Raw genomic sequence first — 16782 nt, forward strand, 5'->3', positions numbered from 1 at the left:
AAAAAAAAAAAAAAAAAAAAAAAATCTATTAGGGTCTGCAGCTATTATAGGCTTTGTCATTAGTTATAGCATTACCATGTAATGTAATGACCAGGACACTGAGACTGTGAAAGGTTAATTGACCTTTTTATATAGGCGGATAGTACCAGAACTGATTAATTTAAATGCTGTTCATTTCTAAAGTTTGAGTTTTGATTTAGTTGATTTTAATTAATATAGTACATATTATCTTATACTATGCATATAGAGTGGTATCATATAAATACAGACTAATCAATGTGTTTTTTTGTGCACAGTGAGAGAATCAAAGAAGCTACTGACTATAATTCTGAAAACTATAGTAAAAATTAATAAAAGAGAAGGGAAAGAACTGCTATTATATTTTGATACATCATTAGAAATCACTAATGTGGTTGAAAAAATTTTTGGTGTCAGTAAATATAGGGTAAGTTTTGAACTAATTTTTAATAAAATATTTACTGGAAACAGTTTCAGACTATAAATTTCATTGCTTTTTTCTCATTCTAAAGTTCTTAAGATGACATACACATTTTAAATTCGTATGGTGGGATAACCGTCAACTTGTTAGCCATATCCTTTGAGGTGTTTTTCAGAAAGTGTTTCAAATAGCAGAATTAGTAGCTGTTTAGTACATCTGATGATTTCTGCCATGTGTTTAAACAATGAAATGAGACATGGCTGGGAATGTAGCTCAGGGGTGCCACGCCTGCCTGGCAAATGCAGGGTCCTGAGTTTGATCTCTGGTACCAAAAAGAAAGGTGCAATGAGACAAATACTGTGTTCAAGATATCAAACATTGTGAAAATTACATAAATAATAAGTACACAATTGGTCTAAGAAAAAACAGAAATTGAGTCAGATTTGAAGGTAAGGCATTATTCTGGAGGTGGGGTTGAAATAGCCTTTAAAGTTGAATAGAATTTAAATAAGATGCAGGCCAGGAAGTACAGAAGCTAGATTCTTTAACTGAGAATCTAAGGTGACGATAGATGTGATGTTTTGGTGGGAGATTTTGCTGACAAGTTTGGATTGTACAAGAGATTTATGCTGAATAATAAAAGGTTATATTTGCGAGGAACCCTCATACAGGAGCCAAAGTGGCACGCTAACGAGAGTGGTTAGTAGGAAGTAATTGAAGTGTTCCAAGAAAAGGTGTTTATTGCATGCAGGGTAATGATTTGGTATAATTTGTGGAAGAAAACAAATATGTATTTTGTAAGAAATTGTGAAAGAAAACAAGTAGGAAATATTTGTATTAAACAAGAAAATTACATCATTCTATATTAATTTTAGGAATTTTCTAGAAAACAAGGTGTTTCAGTTGCCAAAACATCTGTGCATGTATTTTATGATGCAAGTGGATCACAGGTATGTCTCTGACTTGCTCTTATCATTACACAAAGTTTAAATCTAAATAGCACAACCATAAAATTGATGTTGGAGGGTGAATGTCTATAAAACAACCAGTGTCAATGTAAATGGTATTCTAAGAAAACATATGTGATATGTTTTAAATTATGCTTAATGCAGAGAATAAAGAAGTATTGATAAATACCAATTTTAGTAACTTGAAAATTAAAACTACATGTCTTTCTACTAATGGCAAAACTTGCTTGCAAAAGTGAGTTTTTTATTGTGTCATTTCATAAAAATTACTGGATCAAAAAAGGAAAGAGTTGATACTTATAAATGTAAATTAATGGGGGCTTCTCTAGGCATTCAGTAGTTTCTGAGAACTTCTGTAGTTTGCCCTTTGTAAAATAGTTCTTTCTGCATCCTCCAACAGATTCTTGTGCCAGAAAGTCAATTCTCAAACATTGAAGAAGAACTCATTAATTTAAATGAAAAACCTAACCCCCAAGAGGAATTTGTTAACCCTCCAAAATGTATCAGTAACCAAGGGGACAGAAAAAATTATCAGACTGAGGTAAATATGATTTACAGTAAGGTAAATAGTTATTTAAATCATTGCTAAGTACAGAAAAAGCATAGAATCTATAAGTGGTCTTGATCAGTCATACTTAAGTTCATACCCTATCTTTTAAAATATAATCATCAGAAGATATTATTTTAGCAGGGGTTAGGAATTAAGACAGGGTATACTATACCTTATGCTTATACATTTCAAATTGGAGACAATAGACTAGCTACCATTTTTTTCATTTATCCTTTCTATTTTATCTTTGCTCTTCCTGTAAGGTGTAACGTAAATTTATTATGTTCTGTTTGTACGAGGAAAGAAACCAATGAATTAAGTAGTTTATCTTACTCTTTTTCTTCTTCCTCAGTTGAAAACCTTTCTAGGCCACATCCAGTAGAATCACATCTTGGCTCTCTTTTCCATTCTTTCTGGGACTTTTGACATTATGGAAAGCCCTAAGATCCTCTCTCCTTCAGCATTTTTTTTTAAGTACCCTAATGTGCTTCCTACTTCTGTTACTACATCAGAGATACTTTCTTTCTCCACTTCTTGGAGGTTTGCTCTAAGCTTTATAACCAAACCTTGTGAAAATCTCATTGCATTCTTCATTGCAAAAATTCTTTAATGTACATAATTTGAGCTTATTTTAATTTACCGTTACCTTTATCATTTTAAGTGTACCAGACTACCATTAATTTTTCTGATGATATCATGGATACCAGCCTCTTCTTTCCCCATATCTAGAACCAACAAGCGAAAGGCTCCCTTTGATAGCGTTTCTCATTTTCTTTCTTCCTTATTCCTTCTTCCATTTTTTCATCTCAGCATACCTAGGTTAATACAGAAGCTGCTGAATTGATCTTTGACACTATTGCTTCATCCTTTGAGCTACCTCTGAAAGGCTAGTGATTTTTCTGAAATATCAGTATTCTAAGAGCATTCTTTTCCTCTCAGAGCTTTATGATCAGCACTGACTTAATAAATTTTAACTTTTTCAATTTTGCTCATCCTATTTAAAACTTTAGTATGTGTAGGAAGATCATTTGCTTTGCAGTATGCTATCTTTATTCTTGCCTCTAGAATTTCATTCACATTGTTCCTTTTTTTTTTTTAACCTTTACTCATTTAAAGCATACTTATATTTGCAAGTCTCAGGTCATAGTCCTTTCTTCATGGAACGTTTTCTAATTATTTATGTTTTTACTAATCACTCACCGTTAGGCAGCTGTTAATCTCACCATATATTGGCATGTTTTTTGTTACTCAGTATTTTCTCCCTTAGTCTTATGTCTTCAAGTAAATTAAAAATATCGGATTTCATTTCCTCTTAACAATTAGATCATAAAAGCTAACTTTGTTGTTTCTAAATCAAAATCATGTTGGGTGCTTATTGAAAATGATCTTAATAAATCTCACTTTAAACCTGTCAAATCACAACCTGTGGGAAAGGCTTTAAAGAACACCGAAATTGGGAAAACATGTCATTGTTAAATGCCTACTGTGTTTTCAGTATGATTACCTGAGGCATTTCTATGAATAACTTTTCAGGTACCATTAACTATGGCACTAAGAATTGTAATTTAAGAAGAATATACTGGTTAAGAAACTTCTTTTCTCATGAATTTTAAAATTACCTTATCTTTCTAGCCTTACCACCTACCACCCCCCCACACCACTAAATTGCTATTCACAGCTTTATCATTTTTTTTCTCCTCTGACTTAAGGACAGAACCAAAACAAAACGGTTGTCCTGTGCCTCTACTGTATATAGTATGTCACTATCTACTTGTTTGTATGGCACTCTCTCAAACTACTGTACTTTGTAGTCCTTACCTTTACTTATCTACTTCTGTTACTCTTACAGATTACTCTGTGATGTTGTGGAAAATATAAATGTTTATTAGAACCAGTAGCTTTGTGCCACTGAATCTCTGAATTCCTGTGACTGCTTTACTCCAAAGCCAATTTAGTCTACATAGATTATTGAGTTTTCAAAGATGTGTGAATGTTTTCCAGAATGATTAACATTATGAAAGTAGTCAAAGAGTTTTACATAACTATATGTGCAAATATATTCATAATAATAGAACAGGAAATTGCAAGTCATTAGCTTAACTCATTATTAATAAAATAATTGATGTTTGCATTTTAAAATTACTGTATTACCTAGTCATGCCTGTAATCCCAGCACTTGTGAGCCTGAGGCAGGTAGATTGCTGCAACTTTGAGGTCAGCCTGGAATACATTGCAAGACCCTGCCTCAAAACACCAAAAATAAATAAAGTTACTGAATTATTTAAGTTTGGATATTCTATAAAAACTCTTTAAAAAAATTCTTACTTGTTTGGGATAGTTTATTCAGTGCCAAACATAAGGATAAAGCCCTTCAAATCATCCTAAAACATGGACATTTCTAGATAGTATGTTGTTTATTTGAAGAAATATATATATATCTTTTGCATACAGTCAAGGCACAATGTTCTGAGTAAAATTGCAGGATTTTTATTTTTTAAAGAGAATGTGTATTTACTTTGGTTTTTTTCTCACAGTTTAAGATAAATACTCCTAGCAAAAGAAAAATGTCTGAAGCATCAATGATTGTTCCTGGTGCAGATAGATACACTGTGAGAAGTCCAGTACTTTTAATCAACACATGTAAGTTTCATAATCTTAAATAACTTTTAACAAGTATATTTTGAAGAAGGCATTTTTTAACTGTGGTTATAGCTTACCTACAGGATAATTTAGAGATATAAAAATTGACAATATACAAAGCGCAAAAGTCTTTTTAAAGAGAAAGATGAAATGAGATTTAAATGTAAACAGTTTTGAAGATAGTAATATCCAGCATTAATAATTTAACAGGGGACAACACAACATAGAGATATTGAAATGATCAGACTGCTTGGTCTTAGTTCCTCATTCCCATTTTGCATTTTATACAATTATCTTCTAGCTAACCGAACTAATTTTTTATATATGAACTAAATATCTGTTTCATCAAGTTTAGAGGATTAAATAAAAGTCATTCAACAACAAATCTTTGTGAAACATTTAACAATTCCTCACACATAGAGTTAAATAAAAGGGAAGACTGATGGTATTCTTTAATAAAATCTTTATCTTTAATGTTTACCTTCCATTCCAAAAATCCAGTTGCCTACTGAGCAATTGTTTAATGTATGACAGGTTAAGACCAAAATTGAATACATCATCCTACCTTTTCTGATGATTTTTCTTTCTCTTTTTTTTTCTTTGTAAATGTCATCCATGTCTATTTTTTCATCTAAGCAAAAAACCTTAGATTCATCCTAAAACCTCTCTGATTTACCTTCAATATATGAAACGTATTTCAGTAGTAGAAAAGGAAAATCTAGTCATTCTATGTCATTCTTTTAGCAACTCCACGAAGACGAAGAATTAAGCCACCACTGCAAATGATGAGTTCTGCCGAAAAAGCTGATATTTCTAAAACATCAGAAAATGGAATGAATAATGCTGTACCACATAAATCTAGACCATTTGAACAAAGAAACAGAAAAGCTAACAAAGATAAAGTAACTATACTTTGAAAATATCTTAAAAATAAATTGTTTTCAAGTTACTGAACTGTTTTGCAAGCAGTTAAGTTTACAAAACTGTATTTGTTTACAAAATCATATTTTTTCCAGATTTCATTAATTGTCCTTGAAAGTAGGCTCCTGCTGGCATATGATTTGTTCACTGTAATAACAATAAAATGTATGAACATCCATCATTAAAACTCCAGTTTCAACATTTGGTAGGAGAATAGACTTTACCATCACTTTTTAATTACACAATTAAGTATCTCCTATGAGGAAAAGTCTGGGAAACACAGAATTGTGAGATTCAAATGCACTTTGTCTTTTAAGTATCTCAAAATCTAGTATGGGATTAGATAAGGTAATTACACCATTCTGTGAACATTCTCAGATGTGTATATAGCATGCAGTAATAACCTAAGAAAGAGGCAGGTGCCTGACCTTATAGCTGGAGGGGAAGAGGAAGATTAAGAAAGGCCTTTTAAGGAGATATGGAGGGTGAATTAATTTTTGAAGGATCAATAAAGGCTAGTCAAATAGATCTTGAGGGGAAAGGTATTCATTGTAGGTAATTGAAGGAACAGAAAAGAGAATGAATAAGAAAAAGATGGTGAATTTCTCATGTGGATCCATTAAAAAAAGGAGTAGGGACATGTAATGAGAAGTAAAGGAGAAGCCTAAGAATAATTACAAATGTTAGACAATGTTGAAGTTTTCTTTAAATTTAAGACTGAATTTTATCACATTAGTTCATAAGTTGTGCAGTTTTCTCAAGGAATACGCTTGGTATAAAAATTCAGAAAGCAAATGCTGCTGGCCTTTAAAAAATTTAAAAGGATATATTGAAGAAGATAAAGTTGACAAAATGAAGTTATTAGAAAAAATAGTTCTCATTGTTGTCTGCATGAGCGTTTCTTAATAAATGCACTATTTTTAGTTGTATGGCATGGTCCTGAATATTGCAAAATGATGAGCATCGTAGCTAGTACTGTGCTTATTGTCGAAAGAACCATTCTGTCATTGTGACAGCAAAAAAGCACACTGGCATATTTCTGTAACGCTCCTTTCCCAGGGTACAGAACCAGATAAATTAAGTAGGAAAGACAGTTAAAATGAGGTAAAATATTTTGGGCCAATCAGTTTATTTTCTGATAGTGATAGCATATTTTTATTTGATCTAGGTTAAGTGTGAATCTGTGGCTGTGGAAAGAGAAGCTTCCTGTGGGCAAGAGGTTACTTGGGCAATGAACAAACATTTAAAATCAATTTAATACTTTATAATTTCCAACTCTTCTGTGTACTTTACTTAAAAAGAAAGAGATACAGGCTATGAAAGTAATAAATGCTGTTCCCTGGAAGTTTTAGAAATGGCCAGTAACAGATGAACATTGAGTTATTTATATTGGTCTAGCTATGGATATGATTAAGAAATTTGAAGATCTTTTTCCTCCTATTTCAGGATAGGCAATATTCTAGAAAGGGCATGGTGCTTATGAAATACAAATACTATCTAATTTTCATAGCAAGGAAAACTTACTTTTTTCAAACATTAAAAACTTTTAGAAGTTATTTTCATATAATGCCTTAATTAAAATTCATATTAATGTTTCCTGTGTTCTATAGCATATCAAAACTGCTAAAGTTGTAGAGAAGACACAAAATAAAGACATTGGATTCCTGAACCAAAATTTAAGTATGTACATTTTGGGTTTAGTCACTTTAAAATGTATCCATAGAATACTTCTCTCTATTCTACCCTTCAGCCCCTCCACTTTCACTGATTTGAAAATAAACATTTTATAATGAATATGTTTGGCTTTGTGCAGGGAACTTTTGAAGTTATAACGAAACATGATATAATCTCTTCCCATTAAATTTGGGTGGAAAGTGCTCACTTTGGCAGCACATATACTAAATTTGGGTGGAAAGAGGCGGGATCAATCAATCTCTTCATCCCAATATGTGAATTTTTATAGAATTCTACACTAACCTCCATTAGTACTCTTACTCTTGTCTTCTTCATGAAAAACTGAAAATGCTATGATTTTTGTTTTATTTAGATGAACTACAGGATTCTACTCCTGATATAAAAGCAGAGGGAGAACTAGATCGGCCTGGGTAAGTATAAGAAAATATATCAAATTATTTAGCAAATACTATGATTAGATGGATATAACAAATTTGAATGTGGTATTAGTTATAGCATTAATCCTTTCTGATGTATTATTGTGACTAACCTATGGGAAATAATCTATCGTTTTTTTTCCATATTAACCAAATCTTTTCCAGTTGAGAGACTTTAAATGAATGAAACTTAAATTAATGAAGTATTATTGTGAAAACTTTAAATTCACAGTAGAATACATAAAACAGGTAAGGTGTATATAGGTAGACATAAACATAGTGACCATAATGGTACATTTTCTTGTATTTTTAATCTAATAAGTCATTATAAATTTTAATTTTAGTTATGACTCAAAAATATTGCCATAGTTTACTGTTTTACAGGTTTTTTTCAATAATGATTGACTTAAAAATCTAGCTTTTAAGCTGTTAGTATATTTTTAATATAATAGAATTAATTTATTTTCTAGATTTCCTTGTGTTTTAGACAATAACTGTGAAAATAAAATGCACTCCAAATGGGCTTGTTGGACACCTGTGTCAACTATTAAACTGTGTAATAACCAAAGAACCAGTACTTCATCAGGAGACACATTTAATCAAGGTGCAACATATTTTTGTCTGTATGCAATAATATTTCAGGGAAATAATTTTCTCAAGTGTCTAGCAAATGTTTTTGGTTTTTATCAGCTTTAGATATTACACATCATTATTATCTAATAATAATTAGATGATATTATATTATTCATTTATAAGAGTTAATTTCTCATTCTCCCCCTAGGTATTGGTATCAGTAAAAAACATACTAAACAAAAATCATCCTCTTCGATATCAGATTATGATTCCGAAGAAACAGGAAAGGGAAAATATAAGAAAGAAATAATGGAGCAGAGCAAAATAGATAAAGCAGAAGTTTGCAAAAAAAACAGTCAACAACAAAATCATCCTAACTATTCAGTTCAGAAAAAGACTGAAAATACCAAGCAGAGTGATTGGCATGTTGAATCTGAAACTACTTTTAAATCAGTTCTCCTAAATAAAACAGTTGAAGAATCTCTGATCTATAGGAAGAAATACATATTGTCAAAAGATCTGAAAAGCCCTTCTCCTAGAAAAAATATGAGAAGTCAAAGAAAATCCGAGAAAGAAGTGACTTCTGAGCTGGAGTCCTCAGAGTCCTCAGATTTGAAACAAAAAATGGTGAGCTGTTAGTGTTTTTATTTCTGCCTATTTATAGCATGCCTACTAGATTACAAAGTGAAAGAAGCCGATTACTGCAGATTTGGCATGTTTAATGCCTCGTTCTTCAATTCAGGACCTAGATGCTGAGAGTAAATTAGTCCTTAAAGTTGTCCTTCACCTCTCTGCAATCCCAGCTGATAGTGTTGTCCTTGGCATATGTCAGGCGTGTAAATGTGTATAGAATAAGCGAACCGAGCAGTTTCTCTTTTGTGATGTGGTGATCTTCCTCCCATTCTTTTCTTTTGTACAAGCATAGTGAACTGTTTCTGTTTCTCATAGTTCTCATCTTCCTTTTTTATAAATGGGTTTTTTATGTGTTTTTCCTCTGTGACCGTAACCCCCTTATAGGGCAAAGGCTATTTTTTATTCAACGTTTGTTTTCCTGCATGTCCTAGCTCAGCTTTACATATAATAGCATGCCAGACATTTCTTAGGTGATTCATTAAACCTTGACAAGGTTTTACAGGAAATGATGGTAAATGACTGACTTGTGTAGCTTGCTCATCCTTATTGGAGACAAAACTTTCTTCTTGAGATTGATCATCTAATCTCTCCAAGACAGTTTTAACTACTGTGCATCATATTTGCACCAAATAAAACTCTAGGTTTTATAAAAGCCATCCTTTTTGTTTTATAAATCATTTTCCTGTTTTCAGAAGTTGTCTTCATTCCCTAATAGAGTTACATCTTGTATCATTGTACGGTGTTTCCTGCCAATCCCGTGGACAGCCTAGAAGAGACATTCAGGTCTCTCGGTGCTTCCAGGGGGAAAAAGCAAAGGAATGACTAGCTTAGTAAAATTCTGTGAAATGATTCTAACCCTCCTACACCACCAAAAAAAGTTTAAAATTTAAGGATGATCTGTGTTCAAAGAAGAACCTTGCTTTCCCTGAGACTGAGGGAAATAAATAGCAGCTGAGAGTTGAAAAAGAATAGAATAGCAAATAAGATATTAAGAAAAACAGGATCTAAAAGGATATGACTGTAAAAGAAAACAGCAAAATTAGTCATAAAAGTGAGTTGTAGGTTAAAAAATTTTAAAGATTATCATGATAAATGAAGTCTAGTTATATGCAGTAATTGTGAATTATGTATTAAATATCATTTGTACATTCAGACACTCTCGAGGTATGAACATTTATACTGATTTTAGAAATTTGGTTGATAGGAATTAATAGTATTTCTCAAGATAGATAAAAGCCTATAAAACCTACAGTATTTTAGAAATAACAAAAAAGTAGATTGTATTATTGGCAATAGAAATGTATTCTTATTAAAATTTATTGGAATGAGGGAGGGAAACAATCTGCCTCTTTATATGAATAGCCAAAATAGTTTTTATAAAAACTAAAATTTTATTTGGTGCAACTATGATGCACAGTAGTTAAAAATGTCTTGGAGAGATTAAATGATCAATCTCAAGAAGAAAGATTAAATTTCTTTAGTACATAGAGGCATATTCAGATGATCATTTTCTTGTATAAGTTTTGATAAATTACATTTTTCAAAGATTTGGTACATTTAATCTAGGTTGTCAAATTTGTGGAGATGGAGTTCATAATATTCCTTTATTCTTTTAAAGAACACACAATCTTTCATTATTGATAATAGTAATTTTTCTTTCTCTGTCTTAGTTAACATTGCTATCGAGGTTTAGTAATTTAATTGGTATTTTCAAAGAACTGGCTGTTTTTCCTTTATTCTTATATCTATTAACATGACATGTAGTATTCTAAGGACTACTCTGTACAATTCTATATGTTAAGACTATTTTGAATGGCTTAATGCTTTACAACACCCAAACTTTTAAAATAATTTCTGATTCCTTTTTTTTTTCCTTCCTTTTATAATTGGTATATGTTTTCAATACATATAGGTATATTCACCATGGGGAGTTGGTACATACACCTATTGCATATTGATTTCTTTTTATTTTCCCCTTCTCCCTAGAACACATTTTATTTCTAAATATTATTCTCACCTTTATTTTCTTTTGGAAGTTAACTGGTGGAGTTATAAAGTAACTTCTAAATTGTTTCAGAGAGAAAAGTCAAAAGGGAAGGGATTTACTGATGCAGCAGAATCCTTGATAAACCAGATTAATGAGAGATACAAACCAAAAGATGACATAAAGCCTTTAAGAAAATTGAAGGAGCCTTCAATTGACAGGTATTTTAATAAATTTTATACAAATATTTTTCAGACAAATGCAACTAAATTATTTTACATGGCTTCAAAAAAGTTTCAAGTATATATTCACATAATGTAATTTTCCAGGAGAAATTTCCTGGTTCTTTATTACTTTTATGAAGAGTAACTGTTTATGTAGAAAGGAAATAAATTTGAAATTTATTTTATAAAAAGTATCAGAAATACTACATTAATATTGTATAGCATTTCAGAAATAAATTTTAGACATTTTAGAATTGTATTTATGGAATCAACAAGTAAAACTAATACACTTAAATATATTGCTTAATGGAAAATGATATTTAAATGAGCTGAAAGGACTTATTTTTATGTAATAAGTAAAATATTCCTTATTTGAAATTTCTGAAAGTTAATTCTTTTATTATAAAACATCTACTCATTGACCATCATGTTGTTAATTCAAGATTAAATTAGCACTTACCTTAATATAATAGTATGATAAAATGATTTTCATGACAGAACCATTCATTTTAAATTTTTTGCTACTTCCTTCCTGCTACATTAATAACCCAATTTAGAATTAAGTATTATAGTTGCTGTTTACTGTGAGCAAAACTACAAAAATATCACAATAAGGCTGTCATATTTGGCTATTTATACAATGTTGGATATAGGTTTAGTGATTCAAATACATTTTTTTCCATACAAAAATGCCTTTTGTGAAAAATACTCTACTGATATTTAATGGCCCTTTAAAAAGTGTCAAAATCTTTTTTGTAGTGGTATTTCAAACAAGTCTGACCTACAGTTCAGTAAGGTAGGTGTCAATTATTTAACTACCAAACTCATAATTAAATTTGATGGTATTTGACTATAAATACTAAAATAGTAATAAGATATAAAATAGTAGAATATATCATATTTAAGGTTTTCAGACTTGCTAAATGGATATGACAACTGACATGTTTAGTGGCAGATACTTAAACAAGTTCCATAATTTTCTGCTGTTTTTCAAAGAAAATGCTTCTTTTATATAAGTCCACTAGTTTTATTTTCTTTGTACATTATTCATTATATTCTTATCGCTATGTTTTCTGATAGTTAATCCCAGATGTCTTGACAGTTACATCTTTCTGGAGTCCTAGTGTTGTTAGAAACAATTATCATTCATCAAAGCTTGAAATAAAAATTATCTTTATTAAAATTACTTTGTGTCCACTTAATTTACCAAGTTTTGAGTTTAACCCTCAGCAACTTCCTCTTGAATCTCTTTTCTGGTGAGGCCAAATCCTGTTATTTATTTTCAGTTCTAACTTCTATTTCCTAGATTGTTACATCAGTCTTCATGTAATTCTTTTTACCTATATTTATGTCTCTGTGACAGGCCATTGACTATATTTAACACGTTTGTTTTATTTGTAAAGCACACAGCTTCAGTCATGTCTTTTCCTTGTTCAGAAACCATCTTTTATCCCTGCTGTTGCATGAATTAAGTGGAGCCATAGAATGTCTCAGTAGTCCTTTAAAAGATTGTGTTATTTTTTAATATTTGGTTTCTAGACAAATTTTCTTTGACAGAAGTAGGATAATTTGAGTTTCTCTTAGTGTCTTCCCTCAGAATTCATTTATTATCTTTTTTGGAAGAACATTCAAACTGAAGGCTCTTTCACCTTTGTTCTGATTACCAATATTCTTCATTACAAATCTTGCTTGGCATCTGTCTTCTTCATGAAATTCTTTCAATGTGCCCTTACTTTTTTTTTTTAAAAAAAGGCAAGAATTCTGAAACTGTAATTTGTGCATTTTTAAAATATGCATTACTGCAAGCTCTTTTACTTTCATGTCCTTTACTACAGTATAAATGTTTGGAAGTTTCTTTGTATCTTTATTTGGATTTTTAAAAAATTACAATTATTAGCACATTAACTGTCCAAGATAATGGTTTTTATTGTGACATTTTCATTCGTGAATATAACCGTGCTTTACCTCATACCCACTTTGCCTTTTCTTTTATACCTCTCTCCTCTATCCCTGACCCCTATCCCAAATAGTTCCCCTTTTACTTTCATGTCAGATTGATTGGACTAGAAATCATCATGCTAAGCAAAATAAGCCAGACTTAGACAAGTATGTAACGTTTTCTTTGTATCTTCATTAGCACATTTACTCACCTTTATATCCTCTAATACTTATAATTGTGTATTTTGTTTAATGTCATTTTTGTACTTCCTGTAACACCTAATATATACTGGCATACAAAGAAGGAACATCTATCTCTGAATACTTTGAAAAATAATATTGCAAAGGGTGTCTCAGCCACTTTCATTGCTGAGGCACAGTCCCTGGTACCCACAAATTAAAAGAGGAAAGGTTTACCTTGGCCCACATTTTAGTCCATAGTTGGCTGACCCTAAGGTACAAGGGCATGGCAGAGGAATAGCTGCCCACCTCATAACATCCAGGAAAAAGAGAAGAGAGAAGTTAGGGAGGGGAGATAGGCCTTTCTAGGCCATGATCCACCCCTTCCATCCAGACCCCACCTCCCAACAGCAGGTCAGCTATAAGCTCTGTGATCCAGTCACTTTCCAAAAGTTCCACCTATGCACACATGAGGCTGTTGGAGACATCTAAATATAAACTATAACAGTAAGATAGGTAAGTGATCAGAGGGTTACTGTAGTGGGGGATGTGTGTTTTAGAACAGTATAAATAACTTTATATAAAATCGCCAACATTTCAAATTGATGATGAATCATAAGATGAGTATTTTAGGTTTGAATGTTTTTAACTTACTGTATATTCATCTTCTGTTTATTTTTGACCAATAATATAGTGATGTTAATTATTTATCTAATCATAGTTAATATATTTAATAAAACAAACTAATAGTAATTATTAAATCTTAATTTATTTTTTACCTGATCTGGTTGAATACATTTTGAGTTGCAGTCTATATGAATAATGTTGTCAATAGTTTCCACTAAAAATACTGTTTGATACTTTTCTCTTTCACATGAATTTTACATAAACCCTAACCTTTCTCAAAGTTTTCTATTTGAGTGTAAAGCAAACAAGAGTCTGAAACAAAATAGAAACATGTTTATTTTCTGATTCTAGACTTACTAAAATGTGACTTATAGAATACTATTGAGATGATCATTTATATGCATCAGCAAATTTTGAAGATTCAAGGATTTTATATTAGATTTATCATATTTTCTATTTTAGTTAGTACATGTATTTAAGTCTTCAATATTTTTTATAGTGTGGATGCTTGATATTTTTATTGTATATATTCAAAGGACATAAAACATGATTTTACATAAGGAAATGGTTACTACAGTCAAGTAAATTAGCATATCCAGTGTTTCTCATAGCTACCCTTTCTGTGTGTCCTCTAAAAACACTTAAAATCTGCTGTATTTTTATTAACCATATTACTCATGTTCTCTACTAAATGTGTAGGCTAAATTTATTCATTCTACATATGTCATTTTTTATCCTATGACCAACCTCTCCCCCATTCTCCTTCCTCTTGCTCTACTGTTGTAATCACCATTCAACTCTCTATGAACGCAATATTTTATTAGTGTGCTTGTGAGATCATGCAGTATTTTTCTTTTTTACATCAGGCTTATTTCAGTAGCATAATGTTGTGGAGGTTGATCCTTATAGTGAGAAATGGCAGGATCTATTTCTGTTTTTTAGGTTGAATACTCTTCCCTTGTGTATGTCACCATTTCCTTATTTGTCAACACTTTTATGTCTTGTATATTGTGAATAATGCTGCAATGAATACAGGAGTGCATACATCTTTGTAAAGTGATTTTATTCTTTTGAGTGTATTTTTTATTCAGTTAACATTAAGGAAATGTTAAAAATGCCAGCCATATGTTAGCAGATGTACAATTGGAAGGTTATGAAAATTTAATTGCACATGTGACTTGTTTATACAGACAATATCCAGGTTTAAATGCTAGCATGTAAACCTTTTGTATTTAGGGAAAAATTCAGAAAAACAGTTACAGAAAACTGAAGACTACTTTGGTTAATGTTACTTCTGAATTCCCATTGTAAGTAGTTTTCATAAGTTGTTTAATTTTATATTTGAAGAAAATATATTTATTGTACAATACAATTAATATTTATCTTCATTTTCACAGGAACGATGTTTATAATTTTAATTTGAATGGAGCTGATGAGCCTATTATAAAACTTGGAGTAAGCTAAAAATCAATAACTATTTTGTATGTAGTTATTCATTAAGTATTTTAGCTTTACTGTACAGTTATGAGTATTTTTATGCATATCTTATAGACACACTTCAAAATTTTTACAATATGTAATAGTTTATGTGGGTAACCAGCCCAAGTATATCTGGGTTTTACTGTTGTTTTATTTTTTTGTTTGTTTGTTTTATTTATTTATTTTTTTGGTACTGGGGATCGAACTCCAGTCCTTGCCACTTGTGAAGCAGGCACCGGAACCACTGAGCTAGATCCCTGGCCTAAATTTGGAATTTTCGTTTTCACATTTCTTAATCTAGTATCCAAAGTCTAGTGTTCTTTTATTTTTTATTTATTTAATTTTTTTGGCACTGGGAATCAAACTTGGGTCCTTGTGCTTGCGAGGCAGGCCCCAGAACCACTGAGCTAAATCCCAGGCCCTGTTTTATTTTTAATCTTTTAGAATAATAGAGAAAAGTGAAAATCTGGAAGATGGGAAATACTTAGACTTAGTCAATATAATTTAATTCCCTATGGATGTAGCAGGTTTGAAACACTCATTTGTTGTACTTTTATGATATTTTATTAGTTTTCATCTTAAGGAAAAATATAGTAACTGTTGCTGAATTGTATCATTCTGTGGTGTAATAGAAACTAGGTTTTATGTTTATATCTTTAATTTTTAACTTCTTTTGACATAAGAACTTTAAAAAAAATTTATCTACTGTATAGATCCAAGAATTTCAAGAAACTGCTAAAGAAGCTTGCATGGATAATTCAGTGAAACTGTACGTGTTTTATCGTAATTAGTTAGGTTAAAATATAGCTCCATATAAGTAATATTTCCCCACTTTATCTTTCTAGGAATTATTAACATACAAATGAATAAAAATAATACTGTAGTAACTACTCCCATTGTGATTGTTACTTCAGCATCCACTTTAAAAATTGATTTGCAAATATTAGTTATATATTTTATGTTATACAGCTAAAAAAGATTTAGTAGGCTTTTAATAGCCTCAGTATTTTATAACTGAGTCAGGGAGAATAAGTGACCTCACCAGAATTACATATAGAGTATAACTAATTAGTTTGTTAAGGCTGAAAATGCTGATCGATCTAACTGTCTAGTGCACGGTGTCTTAATAGATATTTTAAAATTAATACATATTTTTACTTAAGGGTTGACTTAAGGAATCATGATGAACTTGAACCTCCTTTAAAAACAAAAGATGAAAGAGTAAGTTATAATACACTAACATGTTCTATTAAAACATTTCTATTAATTTTTTTAATGCTAAAGATTATCAAAGAACTAGAAAATAAAAATACTTGGATTTTAAATTTCTATAAGATTATCCATGTTGTCATTATGACTTTTAACATGGTCTTTGAGCTGTTTGTAATAATCTAGTAATAAAAATATTACAACTTTATAAGGTTATAGCTCTATGGAGATAAACTGCTTTTAATTTTCACTAGCAACACCAAAAAAAAAAATTGTTACCCTAATCTGTACTTTTTTTTTTTTTTT

At 30.8% G+C, this 16782-nt stretch overlaps 1 protein-coding gene across 2 annotated transcripts in view; it reads left to right on the forward strand.

Moving 5' to 3' along the window:
- Sycp2 (synaptonemal complex protein 2) overlaps positions 1-16782 on the forward strand; it is a 56727-nt gene that overhangs the window by 22168 nt on the left and 17777 nt on the right. For both annotated transcript variants that reach the window (XM_010637413.1, XM_033767024.1), the window contains exons 14-28: positions 297-445; positions 1315-1389; positions 1808-1948; positions 4492-4597; positions 5342-5499; positions 7129-7198; positions 7566-7623; positions 8100-8233; positions 8411-8829; positions 10913-11040; positions 11803-11839; positions 15025-15095; positions 15186-15243; positions 15981-16036; positions 16431-16488. In XM_010637413.1, coding sequence (XP_010635715.1) covers positions 297-445; positions 1315-1389; positions 1808-1948; positions 4492-4597; positions 5342-5499; positions 7129-7198; positions 7566-7623; positions 8100-8233; positions 8411-8829; positions 10913-11040; positions 11803-11839; positions 15025-15095; positions 15186-15243; positions 15981-16036; positions 16431-16488 — 1718 coding nt within the window. The remainder of the gene's footprint in view (positions 1-296; positions 446-1314; positions 1390-1807; positions 1949-4491; positions 4598-5341; positions 5500-7128; positions 7199-7565; positions 7624-8099; positions 8234-8410; positions 8830-10912; positions 11041-11802; positions 11840-15024; positions 15096-15185; positions 15244-15980; positions 16037-16430; positions 16489-16782) is intronic.

Source organism: Fukomys damarensis, unplaced genomic scaffold (assembly GCF_012274545.1).
Source record: "Fukomys damarensis isolate Sample0158 unplaced genomic scaffold, DMR_v1.0_HiC HiC_scaffold_22, whole genome shotgun sequence".
Lineage (NCBI taxonomy): Eukaryota > Metazoa > Chordata > Mammalia > Rodentia > Bathyergidae > Fukomys > Fukomys damarensis.